General features: G+C 27.4%; 2 protein-coding genes across 3 annotated transcripts in view; both read right to left on the bottom strand.

The window, feature by feature from the left end:
- LOC100198588 (intraflagellar transport protein 80 homolog) overlaps positions 1–4,833 on the bottom strand; it is a 57,529-nt gene extending 52,696 nt beyond the window's left edge. Inside the window, exons 1-4 of one of the 2 annotated variants that reach the window (XM_065788013.1) lie at positions 4,674–4,833; positions 2,642–2,702; positions 2,413–2,470; positions 2,239–2,287 (exon numbers count right to left, since the gene is read on the bottom strand). In XM_065788013.1, coding sequence (XP_065644085.1) covers positions 2,239–2,287; positions 2,413–2,470; positions 2,642–2,675 — 141 coding nt within the window. In that variant the 5' untranslated portion in view covers positions 2,676–2,702; positions 4,674–4,833. Of the gene's footprint in view, positions 1–2,238; positions 2,288–2,412; positions 2,472–2,641; positions 2,709–4,673 lie in introns of those variants that run through there. The other variant, XM_065788012.1, reaches the window with a different exon arrangement.
- A 6,670-nt stretch (positions 4,834–11,503) lies between these two features.
- The window catches only part of LOC100212244 (synaptic vesicle membrane protein VAT-1 homolog), a 25,030-nt gene continuing 11,671 nt past the window's right edge, over positions 11,504–24,862 (bottom strand). Inside the window, exons 3-5 of the mRNA XM_065788010.1 lie at positions 22,105–22,263; positions 12,016–12,131; positions 11,504–11,937 (exon numbers count right to left, since the gene is read on the bottom strand). Of these exons, the coding sequence (XP_065644082.1) occupies positions 11,692–11,937; positions 12,016–12,131; positions 22,105–22,263 (521 nt within the window). The 3' untranslated portion in view covers positions 11,504–11,691. The remainder of the gene's footprint in view (positions 11,938–12,015; positions 12,132–22,104; positions 22,264–24,862) is intronic.

Here is a 24,862-nt window from a genome sequence, read left to right as displayed (position 1 = left end):
TTTATTTTTGTGCATTAATATTAAAAACAATTTTAATTTTCTTACATGCCTAAACACAAAGACGTGGAATTACCAAAAGGTAAAAAAAAAGTTGCCCAAAAAAATCTTACTGGCTTTTTGGTTTTCAGATGGATATGTGACTTTCAACTTTCGCTTATTAAGTATTTTCATTAACATCACAAGAAAACATGGATAATATATTCAATAAGAAATCAAATCAGACTAAATTACTAACCTCAGGTTAGTAGTTTTCTAGATTAAATTAAATCATATTTTTCATTTAATGTGCAAATTATTTGATATAGTGAAAAATTATTAACCCAACATAACTTTAAAAAAAAAAAAAGAAACAGAAACAAGATAAAACCAACATAAATAGGCAACAAATATTTCTATAATTACTTAATATTTACATTAGATTACATAGAAAAGCTTCTTTTTTCAAGTGAAGTTATGAATATTGCTTGATTAAAAATTCTTAAGTTTTATAGATGTTTTGAGAAACATGCAACTCTTCAGTTTTCTATAAACTCTAAATGAGAAAATTTTCATTGTTTCAAAACTGGGTTTAATAGGAACATTCCTCATTAAATCCTACTTTGTCATTTCAAGTAATTCTTCAAGAAGACAAACATTGTTTAAGAGATGCTTACATAGGCTCCTATTAATTTCTTCTCTATACAATGGTGCTTTGACTAAAAATATTTATTCAATTATTTTGATTAAGGACAGGTCAATGCAGCTGAGTTTAATCCAAGAAAATATTTTTAAGTTTCAGATTGCTTGTGTGAAAGTAATACTTTTAAAACAAAGTATTATTAAATTTTGCTACAAGTGTTTGAAAAAAAAAAGTATTTGCATGCCAGTGTGATAGTGCTTGCTAAGATTTGTGATGACTTTAACACCTCATACTTATCTACCATTCTAGTTTTAGAATTCAACATTATCCGTTAATTGGGACCAGGATTTAGTCCACCAAAACATAAAATGCTTAGAGAGCTGTTAAAAAAAGTTTATGAGTAAGTAAACAACAAAATAATGGATCAACACACCCAATAAGAGACAACAACAACAATTATGCAAGATGGATAAAGTAGCTTACTAATAATCAATTTATTACTCAAAGACCATATGACAGACGTTAGTCTAAACTTTTTTGTAACTGATTCTGCATCAAATAAGAAAACAAAAAGTCTTGCAACAAACCTTTTGTAACATTTAACCCATTTTTAACATTAAAGACTTTAAATTAAAAAATTAAACTAACATGTATTCCAAATATAACAGACAACGAAAATAAGATGAAAAAACGCTAGTCATCAAAGAAACCTATTCAAAACTTTTAAAATATGTGTATTCTGCACATTAATCAAATATTTGGAGAAATGTAATAAAAAACATTGAGATATCACCCAATATGTCTTTGAGGTACAGAAATACTTTACCAATACACATCATTTACATGTGCACACATCAATAGCATGTGTACACATCAATCACATGTGGAACATCAATCAGATGTGTACACATCAACCACATGTGTACACAATAACCACATGTGTACATATCAATCAAGTGTGTATATATCAATCACATATGCACACATCAATCACATCTGTACACATCAATCACATATGTACACATGATTTTTAATGTGTACATATGTGATTGATGTGTACCCATGTGATTACATCAAATTTGTTTACTAACTTTTAACATTTACTGCTACCACAGTCTCAATTGAAATAATATTGTTATCATTTAGTTTTATCATTTTATTTTGGTTTAATTATTTTAAACTCCTAGTTATTTTTATATTTATTTTATTTGGCTTTAATTAGGCATCAAAAAGAAAAAAAGTTTGTAATATATTATAATATATATATTAAAACAATTGCAATGACCAATGTTTTTTCATGAATCTCCTAATCTGTTCGGTTGATTTCTTTATAATATTTAAAAACCTATATTAATGCATCTTTGAAAATGTCTTTATAAATTTTTCATCTTAATGTATTTTTTACTTTTTACAACAAATTTGATAATTTCCCTTAATTACAAGCTAACATAATGTAGATAGATGTTTGCAGAAACGTTGTAACAACACAATTGAAATAAAACAAAATTTATTTACTACAGCAGTTCACAATATCAAATTTGCATTTGTCTGAGTTTTATAAGGTTTTTTAATCAATGTTTAAATTATAGAAACAAATTAAATAATTTTTAAAAACATACTAAAGATGATTCTCCAGATATCTGAGATTTAACAACTTTATGATCATCTCTAAAATGTTAAAAACTATATTCAAATTTATTAAAGAGTACAAACTTCTAAAACAACATAATAAATGAAATAAAAGTATGCATGTAAAATATCATATCTTTAAAAACAAAAGAAAAAAATCCCACCCTGCAGAGAACAATTCATCGGCATTAAGCCATCCAACACAAGTTACTATTTCAGTATGTTCAACATGTCAAGGAATAAATTGCAAGTATTTTGCAAAATTAATAATTATATATGTACAAATTTGAGGTTTATATGAAAAACATATATAAGAAAATCTTACTATAAATAACTATAAAAGGTATTAATAAATATATAAAAAAATACATAAACCCATTTTGAAAAGGATATGAATTTCTTTAAAAAGAGAAACTTTTAACCGCATATTATATTATAACTAAAATTCATGAACCTAAATAATAAATAAAAATTATATGTAACATTAAAATAAATAATATTAATAACAAATAAAAACCATAACATAGTTAAAAAGTTACAGCAAGTTAAATCTTAAACATTAGCCCAAATTATAATTCAATACATTAAAATGGATACAGAAAAAAAACTCTTCTAAAAACTCTCAAAGTGTGAGGGGCCTACGACAATAGAGATACGAAGAAGAATTTAATTTCTTTAATCTTTTGTAAACTTGGCTTATTATATTGGGTCAACAACAAATATTCAAAGGAATGCCTTCATAAATATTTTTTTTAAAATCACCCAACAAAAGCATAAAAACATGTTTTGCAGGGGTTAGATTAATAAAACTTGTGACTAGAGAATTACATGGTTGCACAAGGATCAATATGTGACATAGTAAAACATGATTAGCCATGCTTTGTTAAAAAAATCTGTTACACATTAGCTAAAAATTTATTTAGAGAGATCCTTTTATTTTATGCCACTAATTTTGGTGGTCTGGTTTACTTTTGGAGTTCAAATAAATAAAAACACATGTTTTTACCCAATCCCTGGATATTGTTCTGTGTTTGCACTCTTTTATTAATTAAAATAGCTTATTTTAAAGCAAAAAAATGTGTTTTCTTTTTTCTTTGTTTTAAGTTTAACCAATTCAACTTAAAACAACTTATTTAAATTTAAAGCTGTTTCACGCTTTGCAGGATTTTTTTAGTTTCAGCAGATATATGTGTGTGCATGCGTGTGTGTGTGTCTATATATATATATATATATATATATATATATATATATATATATATATATATATATATATATATATATATATATATATATATATATATATATATATATATATATATATATATATATATATATATATATATACTTATACATATATATATTATATATATATATATATATATATATATATATATATATATATATATATATATATATATATATATATATATATATACTTACATATATATATATATATATATATACTTACATATATATATATATATATATATACTTACATATATATATAGATATATACTTACATATATATATATATATATATATATATATATATATATATATATATATATATATATATATATATATATATATATATATATATATATATATATATATATATATATAATTACATATATATATATATATATACTTACATATATATATATATATATATATATATATATATATATATATATATATATATATATATATATATATATATATATATATATATGTATATATCAATCCTAAAATTTTGAAAGTATGCAAAAAACATCCTAAAAACTATATAAAAAATCTTTCAAAGAGTAACTTTTTACACATTTTCAAGATACTTTGGAACCAATTATATTTCTCTGTTAATGATCTTAAATATCATTAATAATTTTTATCTGCCATTTAGTATATTTACTTAATAATGTAATTTTAAAAATAGTTAAAAAAAAGCTTTAAATATAACAAACATGGTTTTTACTAGCAACTTCAGGCAACTTTTTTAAGAAAGTAACATATAAACATGAATAACATTTGCTTTGAAAATAAAGTAGAGCACAAATCAATTAAAATTTCAAATACCATTTATCAACTTTTTTTTTAGAATTTTTTTTTATAAAATTAAGTTAATAAAAAGGTACATATAAATGACCTATTTAGTGACATACTAGTTGCACTAAAAAAGCTTCTGCTATAAAAAAAATAATAATAATAATGAAGTCATAAGCAAATTTGGTTTATTTTTATGATACGTTGAAAAGAAGATAACTAAAAGCAATTTTGCTTATTAATTTATATTATCATTTTTATTGATTATTATAATACTTTATAAGTTAATATTATTAGCTCAATGTTAAAACTTTAATACTATTAATTATAATTCCATTTATAAGACAAAAGAACTATTTAAATAAAATTTAAACCCGCTTATTACTTTTTCTTTATTTACTTTATAAACAAATCTCCAATTAAACAGATTATTATTATACTGCCTAATTTATTTGATTGTAATCACATTCTTATCAATATAGTAATCCTGCTATTATTGTATACAGAAAATAATATTCGTTGAGTTAACTCGTGTACAAAAACACAAAAAAAAATTTTGTTGCTAGGTTTTCGAACGCGGTAAATAAGAGTAGTCAGCAATTTTTAGTTAGTTTTTTTTTTTTTTCGCTCTTTTCAATAAATTTATACAATAAGATAGATAAGATAAAAATCGTTATACAATAAAAAAAATATAACAAAATATACAGTTATATAAATAAAAACAAAAATAAGAACTATTTTGTTTCAAAGAAAAGCGTCTCGAAATGAAATATGTGACTTTCCAAAATTAGTTAAAGAAAAAGGTTACCGAATTAGATTACCATTTCTTAAGTTATATTTATTTTTATCTTTTAAGGTATGTAGATTATAAGAAGAAACAGGAGATGCATTTGTTTTACATTAGTACATAAAACAAAGTATGATAAAAATATTCAGCTGATAAAAATTTAGAATTTTCATTTGAAATAATATTGGTTTGGCATGAGCAAATTGATCTTTATAATTGATAAGACGAGCAATATGCTTCTACTGATGATAAAGAGGTAGTAGTTTAGATTTATTGGTTTTACTACAGGCAATATTTGAATAATTTATAAGGCAATGGATTTAAGAGAAATATAGTTGCGTTAAACTGTGTTTATTTAAAGCATTTCTAGCTTTGTCCATTACTCCTATATTTCGAGCAACTTTGTTGCATAACAAATGATACTTCTAACTAAAGTTTTCATCAATATTGATTTCTAAAAATTTAATTGTTAGTTCTCTTTTTATTTGAATTTTAAATTAAATTTAAAATTCAAATAAAAATATTGGTGAAACTATTTTGTCAACCCCTTAAAATATTGGTGAAACTCTGGCTATTTTTAGATTGTCGGGAAAATACCCTGTTTTACTAAACATTGTAAAACTTGAAATAGAATATCTTTTTTAATGACTTCGTACAAGTCGATAATAACATTGCAATAAATATCATTATGACCAACTAATTTATTAGATTTTAGCCTTTTAAGTTTCTTTTACGGAGCTTTAATAAAAGTTTAGCTCCTTGGTTTCCATAATAGTTATAAAAATATCAAAAATAGACTAATGGTATAAAATTATTTGAACAATGTTTATATTTTAAAATATTAAATTATTATTGCCACAACCGTGGGGCAATGTTTAGAGCACCGGCAAAAAAAAGCAATATTGATAAGAATAGTGACGAAAAAGAAATCGGTACGGAGGGCGGTCGTTAGGTCTTCTTAAAGAATTATGCATGTGTGTGTGCGTGCGTGCGTGCGCGTGTTAACCCACAATATTACAAAAAATGATTTCAAATTAAAATCTCCTATAAAAAAATAATTGTCTTAGTTAAAAAATAAATGTAACACCGTCAAACGGGGTTTTTGCATTTTTGCAAAATAATTCTTTGGTATAACTTTTTTTTTTCTTAGTTTTTTTTTTCTGGTCTAATTTTATAACATATTCTTTAAAGGATTCCATTTAAAAAAACTTTTTTTGTTTAAGTGTTGTTGTTTTTTTATCTCCAAAATGATATCAAACTTTATAATTTAACCTTCCAAACAAGTGCTATTGATAGTTTTTTGAAGTTTTATTAAATTAAAACTCAATATACAAAACAAATTAACACATTTCACTAGAAAAATAATCAATTTAAAAAACAAAATGAGTTATCAAATATATTCATAGAACAGATATTTTAAATGTTAAATTATGTTATGCAATACTTGGCAATTTAATATATCAATAGCATCATAATAGAACGCAAATAATTGTCATTAACAGTTAGAAAATAATACTATCTCTAATAGTAATATCCTTTAGTTGTTTACCTACATTAAAAAAATAAAAAAAGATACTAAAATAAATAAATAACATTTTGTGAAGTTTAACATATCTTTGAGAGACATATATATAAAACAAAACAACCTAAAAACTAATGTCAAAACATGACTAATATTTAAGTAATACTATGTAATATATGCCTCAACTGCTGCAGGGTAGTAGTTATTGAAACAAATATTTGAAAGATTAGATGGTAATGTTATCAAATGTTCCAAAAACAACTATTTACGGAGCATTTCAGATATTTGCTGAAAGCATATCTGATACACACGTTTAATACACACGTTTGTATCAAAATACTTTACATTTGCAAACTGTTGCTGATATCTATTATTTGCCTTTGATGGTTGAAGATCTTGCAACATGTATATAAAAGATTCTTCTAATCAACTTTAAAAGATCTGAAAATAACAATATTAAGTGGTTGCAGCAGATCTATGGCATTTGAGATTAAATACATAAAGCGGATATTATTTTTCGAGCAAGCTTCGATGATATCAGATGAAAAATGTCAAGCTAAATAATCAGAACTCTAACTATTGCACCACAGCTACTTTATGTTTGTATGCTTTACGTAACGATGGTAGAGAAAAACTGACCAGCCGCAAAGTTTTCAGCTTTGTGAATAAACATTGGAGAAAGAAACCGACAAGGCTGAATCTTCATCAATTTCGGCTTTTGCTGGCGTTATGTTGTTAGCAATTCTGGCTGTCAGTTTTCTGCAAACAATAAAAAAGATTTCATCAAATCAGGGAAAGAAAAGTTGTTTTTAAATTTTGAATTAGTGACACCTATCCTATCCAGAGATTCTTTCACTAGCAGGCGTATATCGATACAATCCAAATGCATTTTCCGATCTGTCGAAGTGCTAAAAATTTGTAGCATCATTTTTTTTTTAATTTTTTTTTTGAGATCGGGCTTTAATCTGGTCTTCCTTTCATATTTTTTGTGCCTCAGCTTGCCTTGTTGAGCAGTGTACCATAAGGAATACCATACAACTTTGATATTTTGAAGATTGACATTCTGTTTATTGAGATACGGCTGTGGCGCAGTGGTTAGAGCGCTTGCTATATAAGCAGAAGATCCAGGTTCGAAACGAGCTTAGGACATATTTTCGCGTCACGGTAAGGAAGGAGGCGTGAACTTCCTGGTTAAATGCACTTCCATGGTTCTCTGTGACAAGACCGTTAGGTCTTCTTGGGGCACCTAAATAACAAAAAAAAAAAAAAAAAGATATCCAACAAGGCATTTCGCATGGCTTCTTCTTGATACGAAGCACGTGATCGATTACTTAATTTACGTTTATAAATTCTTATACTCGTTGCAATTGTTCTTGGGTATTTGCTTATACTTTTTATCTTTGTCTTTTTTAACAAGAAATAATCTTTTGAAACATTTTTGAAAATTGTACTCATTTTTGAAGATTGTACTCAACGGGCACAAACGTCCTACGGACTTGTGACGTCCATAAGATGTTGTATAGATTTCCCATGGACGTCTGTGTCCGCTAAAATGTCAATTACCGTAAATTATTTGGATAATAGATTTTTATGGAAATGTGATTGGAAGTAACCAAAAGTTGTATATATCGGTGATATTATCGGTTGAACACAATGAATTTAGCAACTTTTAATTGTTAATTACCCGAAAACTACTTAACAGATTTTTGTAATTTTTTTACACAATGAAGCTAACTTTGACACAATAAAGCTAATTACTTATTTGTTATACACATTTTTTTTATTTTTTATTGGACGTTTAAATGGAAACCAAATACTTTTGCGATTATTTCACATGTATTACTCGCAAAAATTTCACTATAAATAGTCGCAAAAATATCCAACAAATGAATTTACGAACAATCTTGCTTTGAGTTACTTTTTTTTTAAACTGCTTTTCAGTTTTTTTAAATATTTTTTAACTGAAGACTTTCTTGCTTTTCAATAAGATTTTTTTTATAATCGACCCATAACTTTCAATAACTCGCTGCTCGGAACGATTTTGTGGTTTGCTTCTTTAGGTGCAAACGACGTCATTTTGTTCAGACCATTTTAAAGACATTCTGGAGACTTCGAAGCCATGTTGTTTAGACCATTCTGAAGAATTTTTGAACTAGTGGATTATAGCCAAATCAAGCAAAAATATTGTGGGATATACTTTTTAATAAATGGCAAAAGACGTTTCTTTAAGAATTTTTTGGTATGGAAACTCGCGTTTAAAGTTTTACGAGTAATGTATCGTGTACTTTTCAAAGCAAAATAGATCTAACCACGGAAGTATAAAACAGATGGAAGTTCAACCGCATTGAAATTATTCGGGACTATGCTTGTAACCTTTTGCTTCGTAAACAAAAAGAAAACGACATCAAGACTGTACTTAAATGCCTGATCTTTATACGTTGACGCAAATAGGTACGTTTATAATAATTTTAAAGTTTAGTATTTTAAAGGTTCGCCAATAATATTCAAGTATAAACGTTAAAAATATGCGCAACGAAACGGCATACAACAACTTTTTTTATAAACTTAATATTAAATGAATAGAGTACTACAAGAATGAATGGAACTATTATATACAGCTAATGAAACCTTAAATTTTAGTAATTTAGAAAACAATTTTCTGATTTATTAAAAATTGTTTTAGTTGACTTTTTAATCAAATGTCGTGTTATGACTTGAAGCAAGAAAAGAAGCTTAAACTAACATATTTTAAAATAAAGTGGTTCTATTTAATTACCGAATTTTAATAAACCTTTTGCTGAATAATTACAATTACTAATGGTTGAAACTTTGCAGCATATCCCTAGAATAATTCTTTTTTTAATGTTTTAATAAAAACCATTACAGAAAACCATTACAGTGTCGGTTACAACTAGCAACCAGACAATCTCTAATGGACTTATTATAAAAGGACAAAAATAGACTTCGACAAAGCACTAATTGCAACAATTTTAATTACAACTATCAAAAATGAATTGTCTATAAAAAATGTTTGTCTTTCTAGACAATCATTTTAAAAACAGACACTAAATGAACAATCTCGATTTTTTAATGAGGTATAGAAGATCTATTTAATATATAATTTGGACTTATAACGAGTAATTAAATTTTCACTGCAGCATCGTTTCAAAAACTGAAAACGAGCCCAAAATTAAAAATACAATTTTTCTAACAGAAGTTCATTTTTTAATTTTTTGTCCAGCGTGTGCTGTTGATTAAAAAGTTAATGTCTATTTAAAAACCTCAAAATGGACTATTTTGTGCTCAATTGAAGTTCATTAATTACTCAGTTCAGTTGTTTTTCAATTCTCAGTGAATGTGCGTGAAAATTTATTTTTAAAATGCCCTCTCCAGTTTGGGATTACTTCAAAAAAGTTGAAGGTAAGTTTATCATTTAAAAAATTTTCCTTAGTCACTAAAATCTTTATCACCTTCAATAAAATTATTTTAAAAATATGTGATCAAGGAGTTTTTTTGTTTCTAAGGGATTTTTTGGGTAATTTAGATTTTATTGGCAAAAATCAATATTTCTGGTTTTATGAAATCAAGTAAATTTAGACAAAATCATAGACACCAAATAGACAAAAAATTATGCTTTGTAGACTTATGAAGTGAAAATTATTTTTTAACTGAGCAATCTTAGGACACCATCAAAAATTTGATAGACACAACAAGGACAAAAAATTAAACATTTGTTGTGTCCATTACAACATACAGAATTGTCTATGTCTGTGTTGTAAGTCTATCCATAGACTAGTCTGGTTACTAGTTACAACCATACTTCCGAGACGACTTGAAATTGCTTTGTTGTTTGCACAAACATCGTTCATCGATGAACTTCCATCTGTTTTATACTTCCATGATCTAACCATGGAAGGTTATAGATGGAAGTGCAACGCTTGTAAACATCAAAAGTTCCGAATACCGTCACAAAAACCATGCGTGAAATATATATAAATAATTGGCAAATGAACGATATTTTTAAAAAATGGCGTATTATTTACACCGATGAGTTAATTGAAATTTTAAGTTAATGATGTTTTAAACAGATACTTCATGCTTATATAAATAAAAAATAGTTTATAAATAGGCTGAAATGTTGCGAAACAATTAGTTCTATAGTTTAATTTAATGAGACTAATTTTTATGAGTAAAAAGATAGTTAAGCTGATGGCTGTTGTTTCAAAATTATATTCTGTCACATACCTAAAATCATACATATTAGTGTTTTTTCAATGTTAAAAATAGCTTTTAAAACACATATTAGCACCATTCATCCTCATTCATCTCCATTCATTAAACTTAAAGTTCCTCTCAAAAGCAAACTTTTTGAACTTTGACGGCTTCATTAAATTTTATTTGTCTTGATAAACACGCATCAATAACAATAAAAATAAAGGTTCATTACTTTGTAAAAATTTATTTGTACATCATATTTTGAATGTTTAATTGGTATAATTCAGTAAAATTCAAATTTTAAAGTTATATATAAATAAAATTATATGCACATATAATTTTATAAATATATATAAAATATGTTCATATAAAATTATGTTACAATTTTATTTTTGTGTGTTATATATATATATATATATATATATATATATATATATATATATATATATATATATATGTCTTAACCAGCACAGTCTCCTGATTTAAATCCAATAGAACATCTTCGGTCTATATTGAATAGAAAATTGCAAGATCGTCGGGCAACAAATGAAGATGAACTGTTCCAAATTCTTCTTGCACGTTAGAATGCTTTACCAAATGACTTATTAAAAAGACTTGTAGATAGATGCGCAGAAGTCATAAGAAACAAAGAATGGCCAATTAAGTACTAATACAGATAAAACTTGAAAAATACTTTACAAATCCTAATTTTTTTTCATTACATGTAATGTACAATAATACTATATACATTTCTTTAAAAATCCTGAATTACTTTTATTATATGAGTTTAAGACATTTTTTTAATGTTTTTTTTTATCGAAAAATTGAGTGTGGCTTTTTTTTTGCACCCCACTGTATATACTGTATGCGTGTATTTATTTATTCTACGTTTTCATAGTTTCCACCCCTGGTAAGCAATACAATTTTTCCAACGCTGCTACCGGATTCAAGATCGCGATGGGCCTTTGCCACGTCTCGTAACGAATACTCAGTTATATTGTCTAGTTTTATTGAACCTTCACTTATCCATTTAAACAAAATATCTAAGCATTCCTTAATTAATTCTTTTTCGCCGAACATAAAACTAAGATTAAAAGCCATGACACTCTTGTTAGATGATGTCATCTAAATAAAATAGAAACATTCAACAATTATTTCTTTCATCAAAAACAAAGCACAATATTTGATTTAAAAGACAAATACCTCCATAGGATCGAATACAGTGCGATTCTTGTAATTCCACACTAATTTCAACCAATTATATGTAGACAATTCGCCATTGCTTGTTTTTGTTGAACGAGGAAAAAGCGTTGCAGAACCTGAATATTAAAACATCGAAATGCTTAAGCAAAACCTTAACTTTTAATATAAATTCTTTTAAAGCTGTGTTTCTGAGAAAAATGAAAGTTTATATGATATTAAAAACTGTCAAACTTTTTAGTTTAATTGTAACAATTTATAGAAAAAAGCCTTATGCCCTCTGCCAAAAAATTATACTAAGTTTTAGACAAAGGGCATAAGGTTTTTTTGTAAAACATTTACATATCCGACTCTAGTTAATTCTATTTTTCCAATTCAACTAACTTATCAACTCCATTAAAACATATAAAGCAGTTATCAACTCCATAATAGCCCCACTAAAAAAAATGGAATGGCGATTAAAGGTGGCAAAAAATAGTTAATAGAAGACAAAAAAGTAGCAAATTAAAATTAATCAGACAAATATAGTAAGGTGATAAAATTTTAAAGCACTGATGTGCGCAGAAAAAAACTAGATTTTTTTTAACAAGAATGAGTTGCTATATAAAATTGTGATTTAATAAAATGATAAGACGTACAAGAATGAATTTCGTTAGGAGAAAAATATAGTTCGTAACCGTGATTGGCAGGAATCAACAAAACTAATATTTTGATTTTCCGAAATGAGTTATTACTAGTCATGCATGAATCATGTGAAACTTTTTATTTGTAGTCAAAGAAACTTATCTGGGAACCTCTAATATAAAATCCTCAATATAATTGTGAGAAAAGGTAGAAGTAGATCATAAATTTGGATGGTAAACCTTAAAATGGTAGCATTATACTACAATATGCAACATGTAACATTCAGTTTTTATTTTTTATTCTTATTTCCAACATTGTAATAAGCAATTTCTGCAATTGGAACCATTGAATTTTGAGATAACAATTAGATTTGTTGCATTCTAATTCATGTTTTCTATGGTATTCTTGAAATTTACAACATTTACTAAATAGTCACCAAATTCAATTTTTTTTTTTTTTCAACATCTTTACTTCCAACAAGGCTGCAAGCAACCACTATTAGAGTTGGAAGTTATTGGAAGAAAAAAGATGAAGATTGTAAAGCAAGATACCGATTGACAGACGACTTAAAAGATTGCAAATTATATCAATCAGGAAAACAAGATAAAGGAAGCAAATTCCAAAGAGCTGTTTGAGGACAAAAACTAGTCGAATAAGAGTTTTAGGAGCACTAAGGAACAGTCACAGAAAAAGGATGAGACTTAATTGAATGACAAGTAACACGAAAATGAATTTTAGTAAATGGCACAAGAGACGCTAGCTCTTTAGAGCAGTGCCCATTATAGTATTTGTAGAAAAGAAAAAAAAAGAAGCAACATGAGGACGACATGATAATAGTTGGAGGTTGGCTGCAAGAGCAGGTCCAACTATGTTTACAATGCGTTTTTGCACCTTGTCTAAAAGAGAAAGGGCAACAAAAGAAAATCCGCCCCAGATATGGCAACAGTATTCCATACAAGGCCGGATTTGAGATTTATAGAGATAGAGAATAGAATCTGAAGTAAGAAAGTGTCAAGCTCGATAAAGAGATGCAACATTAGCAGATACTAATTTTACAACTGACTTGATATATGGTTTCCAAGAAAGATCGGTAAGTAAGAGCTAATCCTAGAAGATGAAGAGTAGATGACTCATCGAGTCATCTACTCTTCATCATCACACAAATAACCTTTTGGCGTTAGACAAAACCTTTTTACAATGGTTTCTAGCAGTAATAAACAGATGTCTCTTTTCTGGAGAATTGTTTTGCTGATAGATATGGAAGTAACGGTTTCGATTGGCAATTGCAGCAGGACAGTGTGAGGAAAACCATGAAGGAGAGTGAGGCTTGACCTGGAATCGCCGAGAGGGAACAAAAGATTCCATGCCAGCCTGAATCCACGAAGTTATGCAAGAAGCACATTTGTTGACAGGAAGACAAAAGATTTCTATTCAAGGGCCAACTCAAAGAAAATCACGGAAAAAATCCCAGTCAGCTTTAAGGTAGTTGTAAGAGGTACGACAATACAATAATAGGGGGATTCAGGTGATAAAGAAGAATGAGATATTAGTTTTAGAGAGATCAAACTGTGATCAGAAGTACTTAAGGGAGAATGTGGAGAAACTGAGCACTGACTAGGATCAGAAACAAGACATAAGTCGAGTAGAGAAGGTAAATGATTCGGGTTGTCTGGAAAGCGAGTTAGAAAGTTGACTATTTAAGTTAGGGATTGAGAAAGGCAAAAGTTATGGGCTTTAATGTCTGCAGAATCACTGACACTAGAGCCAAGCCATTCAGAGTGGTGAGCATTAAAGTCACTGACAACAACAATATTAGCTGATGGATAAAGAGAGAGGGCTTGGTCATTATCATCAGAATTAACATCAAAAAGAGTGCAGTCTTGAGATGAAGGAGAGCGATATAGAACAAAGAGAAAGGCGATAGAGTGAAGGGGTGCTAAACGAAAGCACATGAAAGAATAGCCTATGGATTTAAACCTAGTTTCATGATAAATGAGTGAATTCTTACGAATGAAAATGCCCAGGCCAAGCATATGACTATTGAAGTCTTTACGAATTAAAGGAAGATAACCATTAATCATCAAAGGAAGATAACCTTCCAAGAAATCAGAGAGTGCTGGCTTTTTATCAAGACAAGAATAAATGATAGTATCATCAGCAAACAATACCACCTTAGATGTGAGAATTTCTGGGAGATCGTTAATGTAAATCAAAAAGAGTATAGAGCCAAGGATCGAACCTTGAGAAACCACTGAAGTTACAGGATATGAAGAAAAGTGCTGTCCATCGTGGACAACTCTTATACTACTTTTGGAAAAGAATGATTCAATAATTTTAAAGATGTTACCAGATACACCGTAAGAAGAAAGCTTATGAAGAAGACCAGCATGCCAAACTTTATCAAAAGCTTAAGAAATGTCAAGAGCAATAACCTTAACCTCTCCACCCCTTCCTAATTCAACACTTCCTAAAGTGCAAAAAATAAATGACATAAGAGCATTTTAAATGTTTTAAGTTTTTCTCAAAGCTTTAATGTGATTGGAAATCAATATCACAGCACCAACCATTTCCACTGAACCCGTTGTAATACTTATAAGATTTTCAAATTTTAATGATTTTGCATGCAATTTATGACAGCATCCCAAATCTCTTCAAGCTCCTGTAGTTTTTTATTAGCATTTGTTTGAGTGTCTACACCTCTATTGTAATAAAAAAGTTGAGCAGCACCATATAATGCTTCAGTTTCAAGCCATTAAAAATATAAAAAGTATTTTATAATACCATTAAGCAATCTAACTCAAAATGTTTTTTTCTTCTTTTCTTTATTTCAAAATGTTCTTTTTCTAATGTTTGACATATAGAATTATTTCAAGTATAAAGACATTTTTTGATATAGTTAACATCTGTATATGACTTTAGTTATTTATTTTGAATACTCAAACCCTAGCTTTCAAACCACTTTCTCTAGAAAGAAACTAGATTTGCTAGCGGCCTTTTCGTAATCAATTTTTTTTCTACTTTTTTTGTTTTTCTTGTAATTATTTGTAAAGAGAAGGGTGTCCTGCCTTTTCTCCTCAGAATTTGCTCTGTTTATTAGGTCTTGAACTAACTTAATCGCCCTCTCAGAGCAGTCATTAACAACATCAAGTCCCGTGACTGTTGCTCTAAATTCTAGATAAAAATCATTGAATTCCCAAAACTCTGGAGGTATCTTCATCCATTGAGTTTCTGCCTATCCATGTCTTAGCATGTCAAAAACTAGCCACGACTTGTCTGTTATTAATGGAGCTAAACTAGGAGGCTCATCTTTACTGAAGACAAGACTTTTCAATACAGATTGGTCCATTATTTGGCGCTCCAAAGGGAAACTGTCAATTGGACATCTTTGCAAACTATACAGTTTCTTGGCCATATCACCACGTTCCCTACATTTTTCATCTGCTAGGGCGAAAACTACCAAAGTGGGATCCAGATACCAAGTATGTCTGAGAATAGAGCTCACAACAGCCTGGGAGCCATGTAGATTCCATTCCTCAAACTTTTTCATTTGCCAGTAAGCTTTCATATCCTATTAAATAATATTAATAAATATTTTGAATCATTTTATTCAATAACAAGCCCTCTAACTTCTCAATAAAATACTAAAAGACCATATACCTGTGCTGGTGCTAAAGAGCTTAGAACTGCTTTTAGAAACCACTCTGTATAGAATAGAGAAATGAATAAAACCATACCAGTTATTTCTTCTTTTTCATTGTCAGTGAGGTTTGGGATTTCATTCATTAAAAGATATAATTTTAAATAGTATAAACCTTTTACCATGAATCTTGAATGGTGAACTGGTCCGGGTAAATGAAATTTAAAGCTATTTGACGATAGAACCATTAAAGTAAGTTCAGCTAGCTCATGGTATTCTTTTCTAACATTTCCATCCTAAAAAGTTTTGTTATATTTTTAATTTGTTACAATTGTTTATTTTAAATATTTAGAATAAATAGAAACAAAATCAAAATTATAATAGCACCTTTTTAAAGATCTTTAAATTGATCACATTATTACAAAACTGAATAGCAGCTAATTTTTGAGTATATATCCATGTTCCAGGTGGTAATAATATTCTTTTCAGTTCCTTAGTTTCATTATCTATATTGTTCCAATTTTTTTTTAGAAATTCAAATAGTTTGTTTTGTGGACCAGAAGTTTTGCTGCTAGGGTAAATCTTCCAGAAATGAGTTATGTGCCGCTCAATTACATGATGTCTACATGCAATCAGCAACAATGGGCATTGAATTTGACGAACTAATCTCATGCAAGTACCTTGCCAAACACCTGTATTTGCTGAAGTTGTGTCAAAGCAGATACATTTAACTTTATCTTCTAATCCAAAAAACTCCATTAATTCAAAAATAGTTTGCTTTTGATTATCCCCTGAACTAGACTCTATTGGAGGAATGCCAAGTAGTTTTGTTTTCCCATCAATTCTTACCAAAACTGCAATTCTATCTTTTCTTAATTGCTTTCCGGCCGTCAATTCATTGACTATTTTTCCATCAAAGTGTATGGTCATTAGTGAGTCTGATGAAACTACAGCATTTTTTATATATTCCCTTATTTCTTTTGCTCCGGCAGATATTATGTTCTCTGCAGCTCTGTAAGATGTGGATTTAGAACACTTGAAGTTTGCTACAGAACCACCAGCCATGACAATAACACTACTAATCAAAGCTGTATGTTGGTGGGGTGTTATACCCTCCCCAACTGCTGTATGAGCGGTAGATTCAAGTATATTTTTAGGAAGAAGAACAGAATTTTGAATATTAGGAATCTCGTTACAATCAAAGTCGATATCTGTTTCCTGGCCTAAATTGTCGCTAGTGTCACTAGAAGAACTTAGATAATCTAAATCATTTGTATCTAACACTACTGATAGCTCTTTTTCTAAATTTGATTTGCTTCTTTTATTTCTTTCAACAGAATACTCATATCTTTTATCTCTACCTCCAAGAAATCCTTTCCTTTCCCCAAGCTGGTCTTTTAAAAAAGCAATATCTTCTTCCTTGTCTTTCACTCTTCTCATTTTATCTTTTAGTATTTCTTCAAACATAACATGAGGGTGTTCTCCAATCCAAAATACTTTATTCATTTGTTCTTCAAATAAATGTCTCTTTTTTACTTCAGCAGGATTTGCTCTGTTTCTTTTATCTTTTAATTTCACCCACTCCTTTAACAATTTCTCAACTTTAATCCTTTAAAAAACAATATTTACTTGTATAAAGGTTTATAGAATAAACTGATTAGAACTCAATGATAAAAGTTACCTAAGCTTTTGTATTGTAAGCACTTTAAATCCACCATGTATCCAAGGATCCATCAGTTTAGATAGTATGCAGCAGTCAGACTGATTAACTGGGCAGTTAGGTATAAAAGAAGAACTTTTGTTAGGACAACCTACTAAGCATTTCACTTTTGTTTCACATTTTGATTTTCGTAGAAAGAGATAATATTGAATTAACTCTTTAGCAGTTGCGAATCTCTTTGCTGGAAGTTTGGAGATTAAATTTTTAACTAAAAATATTTCATCCAATCTATTACTTCTAGCTTTTTTTTTTTGTGGCATTTTATTAATTTTTTTATTATTTAATCTAAAAAACAAAATTTTATATAAAATATATTTCAATAAAACATATTATTTACTGAAAAGATTTAGAACTTTATTTAAAAAAGCCTAAATAAGTGCTGCGTAAAAATATTTGTTTTTGTTAAATATTTATGGATTTTGGGGTTTTTTAAAACTATTTAAAATTTTTATCTATTTTTTTTTTAGATAAGAGCCCATTTTATTTAGATTAAATAGGTCTTTACAGACAGAAATATAAAAAAAAAATTAAAAATGTAAATTTTAAGACTTCCTCCAAACAGTTATAAAAATGGTACAAAACGCTATAAAAATTGCCCTTTTTACTCCCTGGAGGGACCATCAGGGTTCAAAATTAAAAAAAAAAATTCCTTAGTACTAAATCATGGTCTGGGCAGATGATAAGCTATGGCTCTTTTTTTTTTTCAGACATGACTTTTTTTTGACACACCCTAATATATATATATATATATATATATATATATATATATATATATATATATATATATATATATATTATATATATATATATATATATATATATATATATATATATATATATATATATATATATATATATATACAGTATTGTGAAAAAGTTAAGAACCACAAAAAAAACAAATCATACTTTATTTTTATTTTTAAATTTTTTTTTAACCGAATATATTTTTCTGGTAAAAAGAATAATAATAATAAATTTTAGAAAATAGACAAACAAAATAAAAAATAATAATAGTGATAAAAACTTTTAAACAAATATAAAAAATGTAAAATGGGAACATTTCCAAGTATTGCTGGTAAAATATTGCGCAACTCCTCAAGGCTCCTTGGTGCTTTCTTGGCAATCTCTTTATCAAGCCAACTCCAAAGATTTTCAATGCAATTTAGATCTGGGCTATTTGGTGGCCAAGTTAGACGCTCAATATTTTTACTTTCGAACCATTCAGAGACAATTTTAGCCCTGTGACATGGTGCATTGTCTTGCTGAAAAATGAACGGAACGCTTTGCTCAAGTGCATCAATTGACGGTTACAAGTTGTTATTTAAAATATCGACATAATAAGTAGAGTTGAGTCGACCATCAAATAATTTAAACATACCGAGACCATAATATGTCATGCAGCACCATATTCCAACCAACCCGCTACCTTGTTTTGTTCTTTGAACGATACAATCGTGATTATATTTTTCTAAAGGCTGCCTGCGAATCATAATTCGGTTTTTTCGGTTATCAACCTCGATATTCATCTCATCACTGAACATTACTGTCCTCCATTTTTGTTTAGACCATTCTTTGACACTTTGGCAAAATTCTTTTCGCTTTTTTATATGTCGTTTGGTAAGCCGCGGTTTTAGAACAGCTTTTTTCCATAACATATTGTTAGCTAATAGTTTCCTACGCACAAGTGATGCCGAGGCTTGACATCCATTTGAAAGCTTCCATTCCCTTCTTAATTCATGCAACGGCATGGTTCGATTTTTCTTTGCCAACCTGATTAAAAGGCGATCATCATTGGGTGTCATCAAACGCGGTCTTCCAGAACGATGGCGATCAACGTAAGATTTCGTCTCTTTGAATCTTTTGATGATTGTTAGCACCGAACTATGTGATCGCTTTAGTATTCTTCCAATTTCGCGAGCGGATTTACCTTCCTGGTGAAAATGCACCACTTTTACACGATCTTCATAGGTAATAGCTTTTCTGCTCATTTTTTCAAAAGGAAAGAATTTTTTGTTTGTTTGAAATTAAATACTTTTTTTAAAAGTATTTAAAAAATTAATTTTTTTCAAATGTTTTTATTGATTCTTTGGTAATAACTCAGGTCATTAAAAGAATATTTAAAAAAAAAGGGAAAAATAAATTTAAAAAGACGTTTCTGCTGCATTTAGCACAAAAAATTCTTTGTGGTTCTTAACTTTTTCACAAAAAAAAATATAAAAAAAAAATAACACATAATATTTAATCCTTATTTTTTATAGGTTCTATTAACTAACTTTCAAAAAAAAAAAAATTTTTTCTTTTTTCTCATGCTATATTTAATATGTTTGAAAAAAAAAGACGATTTTATTATCTATAGAATAAAAGTTAATTAAATTTATTTGAAAAAAAATTTTTTTTATTATTTAGTGGTTCTTAACTTTTTCAGAATACTGTATATATATATATATATATATATATATATATATATATATATATATATATATATATATATATATATATATATATATATATATATATATATTTATATATATATTTATATATATATATATATATATATATATATATATATATATATATATATATATATATATATATATATATATATATATATATATATATATATATATATATATATGTAAATGTGGTTTAATTGTAAATAGAGCTTTATAATAATATTATATTATAATATAATACTTTATATAAAGCTTTATACTATATGTTTTCTTTGCTATTGTTTAATATATTGAAAGAATTATTTCTGTTATATGTAATAATGTTGATGAGTTAGTTGCAACAATTTTATAACATAGATCTTTTATATTAGAGAATGCAGATGTTATGATTTGGGTAAATGGAGCGCAAGGTTATCTGAAAGTTACATTGCTATCAATTTCTTTAAAGCCAGAGCTAGATCAACATTTAAATAAAAGAAAAAGCAAAATATTTTGATGAGTATAAATTTAAAGTTTCAAAGGATTTGTATGAAAATTTGTTTGAGAACATTAATCAGGTGCTTCTATTTGTAAATAGTTACTGTCTAAAATAAACCTTACCAGAGTGTCCTATAAAGGTAGAATGAAATGCATATTTATCTGGACAAGCACAATAATTTTAAAGGTGAATAGCTTTCAGAGACTTTAATAAGCAAAATTGTTAAAAAAAGAGGCATGAAATTTTTGGTTAAATGGTATTCCGCGGTTCTCTGTAATAAGACAATCACAAATAATCAAAAAAAAAACTCTTTGGGATAAGATATAAGGTTGAAGGTGACCTTCAGGGTACCCGTGTCCTTCCGCTTGTTCTGTAAGTAGATCTAATAAAATCTGATGGAAAAAAGCAATAAACCAAAAACTTAATAGATATAACTCTGTTTGATATAAAATTTGAGGAATTAACTTAAAGCTAACAAGTTCTTACTTAATTGCCTCCTGATGCAAATGTAAATGTAAGTTCCTTGACAAGTTAAAGACACTATTGCCAAGGATGATTAAACTTTGATAGTACCTTTGTGCATTAACCCTATACCTTTTTTAAAAAGATATTTGTGATTGCCTCAAATTTTGCAAAGAACATAAAGGTTGAACTGTTAGAATGTGGCAATGAGTCATATTCTCAGAAAATGTGCAAGTTAAGCAGTTTGCAGCACAGCAAGTCTTAACTTAAGAGCAATGCTTACTGGTCACTGAATTTATATATTGATTCTGAATATGTTGCATCTTCTGTTAAAAAACATTTAGCTATTATGATTTGGGGTGTAATCACTGCCAACAGTTGTGCTTGTTTACACCTTTTACTACAAGGTAAAAGGTTTTTTATTTCTAAATTACTAAGAAATTTTAAAGAACAATGTTTTTAATTAGTTTCAAATTGAAACATGTGATAGATTTATACACAATGAACTTGAAATCAGGCAATAAATGTTAAAACATTGCTCAAAGAAATTAGGATTTATATTTCTTACTTTATGGTAAAAAACGGGTATTTACATCAGCAAAAAAATACACCAAAATTTAATCATTATTGGACAACATAGCTAAACAATATCAAATATTTTAAAGTATAAAACTTTTGCAACTACTGATAATCACATCAAAAAACATGAAAAATTTACCATATGATATTAGCCGTCCACCAGGTTTAATATGATTATAACTATCTTTCAGAGTTTCAACTCCATTAGCATCAAAAATAGCAGCATAACCATTTGGTACAATTTTTTTGGCTTCTTCCCATAAATTATGAACTGATTTATCAATAACTGATAAACATCCTTAAGATATAGAAACAATCAAGATATATTCTCAAATTATGAAAAAAACTTCACAAAAAAAAAATTGAACACGCACATACACACACGCACATATATATATATATATACACACACACACACATATATTGCGTATTTAGCTCAGCAAAATAATTTCATACTAAAAGTAGTAGTTGTGAGGGTAGTAGTTGTGCATATATGCATATATATATATATATATATATATATATATATATATATATATATATATATATATATATATATATACATATATATATATACATATACATATATATATATATATATATATATATATATATATATATATATATATATATATATATATATATATATATATATATATATATATATAGGCCTCGGGAGGGAGTAAATGACTGCAAGACTGGAGATAAGCTCTCCTAAAATTATGGCGAGCCATGTGAACTGCTCCTCTAAACAGCTTTTTACAAAAAACTTTAGGTTTTTACACGAGCTACCTATCTATTTAATAAAACTTTACTTATTTGATAAAAAAATTTACTAACAAAAAGCTTTAAAAGTTTTTACTGCTTATAAAAAATATTTTATATTTTCTTACTGTAATAGAGAGCAGGAAGTATAAGAATTACTGCAACAATTAAAGATTACAATAAGCAAAAGAAGTGTTTATATATTTACAATTTTTTTTAGCAGAACATTTAAATGCACATTATCTTTTTTTTTCTCTTTAAATGAGACAAATTTATGTGATTCCTTATAACTAATTTAAATGTATTTTTAAAAATATTTAATATTATAAATTGAATTTTAAATTATAACTTTACTAGGAAGACATAGCATTGAATAAAAGATATGATTTATGACAGAATATTATCAATTTACTTTTTCATAATGACATTTTTATAAAAAACTGATTTTTTTTTAAAAAACCAATCAGTTTGTACAATCTTATTAAAAGCGTTTGCATTTCAATTGGCACTCTTTTTTAATTTTTTTTTTTTTTTTTTTTTGCAATAACCATGCCTTTAAAAAAGGATTGCAGTTTATGATGCAATTATTGGTTTAATTAAGTATTGATCTGTAATGCGATGATAATGCTTTTTTTTTATAAAGAACTTTGCAAACTTGACCATATTGTTATTAATGAAATAGTTATATTACACGTAACTTCACACCAAGGAGAAATATCTCTGCACTGCATACCTGTGTTTAAAAACAAAAGAATTTTTTTTACTGATTCTATCATGACTTTGTATTATACCTATGTAATATTTATGATCACATTTATGATACTAAAATCCTGCTTTACCAAAAATGCATTTGGTAAGGAAAAAAGTCAATCTAAAACTCAAACTTTTTTTTTAACTTGCTGTAGTTTGCACAAGAACTTTAATTTTTCTAATCAACATCTAAAAATAGAAAGAAAAAAATAAGTAGTTTATATTTATGAAATAATTCTTGTTTTGCGAGAGCTGTGAATTGCTATATATATATATATATATATATATATATATATATATATATATATATATATATATATATATATATATATATATATATATATATATATATATATATATATATATATATATATATATATATATATATATATATATATATATATATATATATATATATATATATATATATATATATATATATATATTAGCCAATCCCATAATTTTTTTTCAACAACCAATCTTTATGCGGAGTGGCAAATGAGTGGTGTAGAGGTGTAAGAGATTTATATTTATATGAAAAAATGTTTTATTTTTTATTTTTTCTTGATTTTATTGATGATTTTTATTTTTTCTTGGAGTATTCGCGCCAATTGTTCGAAGTTACACTTTTTATGATTGTTTTGTCAAATGTTTTATGATTCTGATGTCAAATCCAGTTAATTCGCTCAACAATATTTTTAAAATGTGTTCTTGTACCAAAAACAACACTTTCCTTATTAATTTAAGAAATATGTTGCACCTATCTTTCACTGATTAAGATAGATAAATGAACACTTTGGCTTTTGTAAAGTGATTTTTTGTTGATCTTAGGCTTTTTTCCATTCATTTGACAAATTTTATGATTTTCACCTCATTTTGTTATCAAATGATGTTTTTTTTTTAAAATACTGTTACTGGAGCTTGGATCAAACAAATCCAAATCCAAAATGGTTTCCTTAAAAGATTGGGTAAAGGACTTTTGATCTTTTGCTATAAACTAAACTAGATCAAATTGTATCAATGTGATTCAAAAATATATATACACCTTTTTATCTGTGGTTACTTCAGGTGCATTAAAAAGAAGACCTAATGGTCGCATCACAGAGCACTGCAGAAGAGCATTTAACTTGGAAGCTTATGCTTGCTTCATGTCAAAAAAAAGCCTAGAGCAGGCATCGAACCACAGATCAGTGAGGGATTCAGCATTTTTTAATGTTTGAGATAGCTAACAGACATGGCGCAAACTTCAAAGATTTTTATGTTAATACTTATATCAAATAATGATTCTTTGCAAAATATTGTGATGATTGGAGGCTGGGAACAAAAAAAGCCAAACAAATTTCATCCCCTTGCCCCAGAGGTAAGAGCAACAAGTTGGTAAA

Source organism: Hydra vulgaris, chromosome 01 (assembly GCF_038396675.1).
Source record: "Hydra vulgaris chromosome 01, alternate assembly HydraT2T_AEP".
Lineage (NCBI taxonomy): Eukaryota > Metazoa > Cnidaria > Hydrozoa > Anthoathecata > Hydridae > Hydra > Hydra vulgaris.
This window is presented reverse-complemented; position numbering and strand designations above follow the sequence as displayed.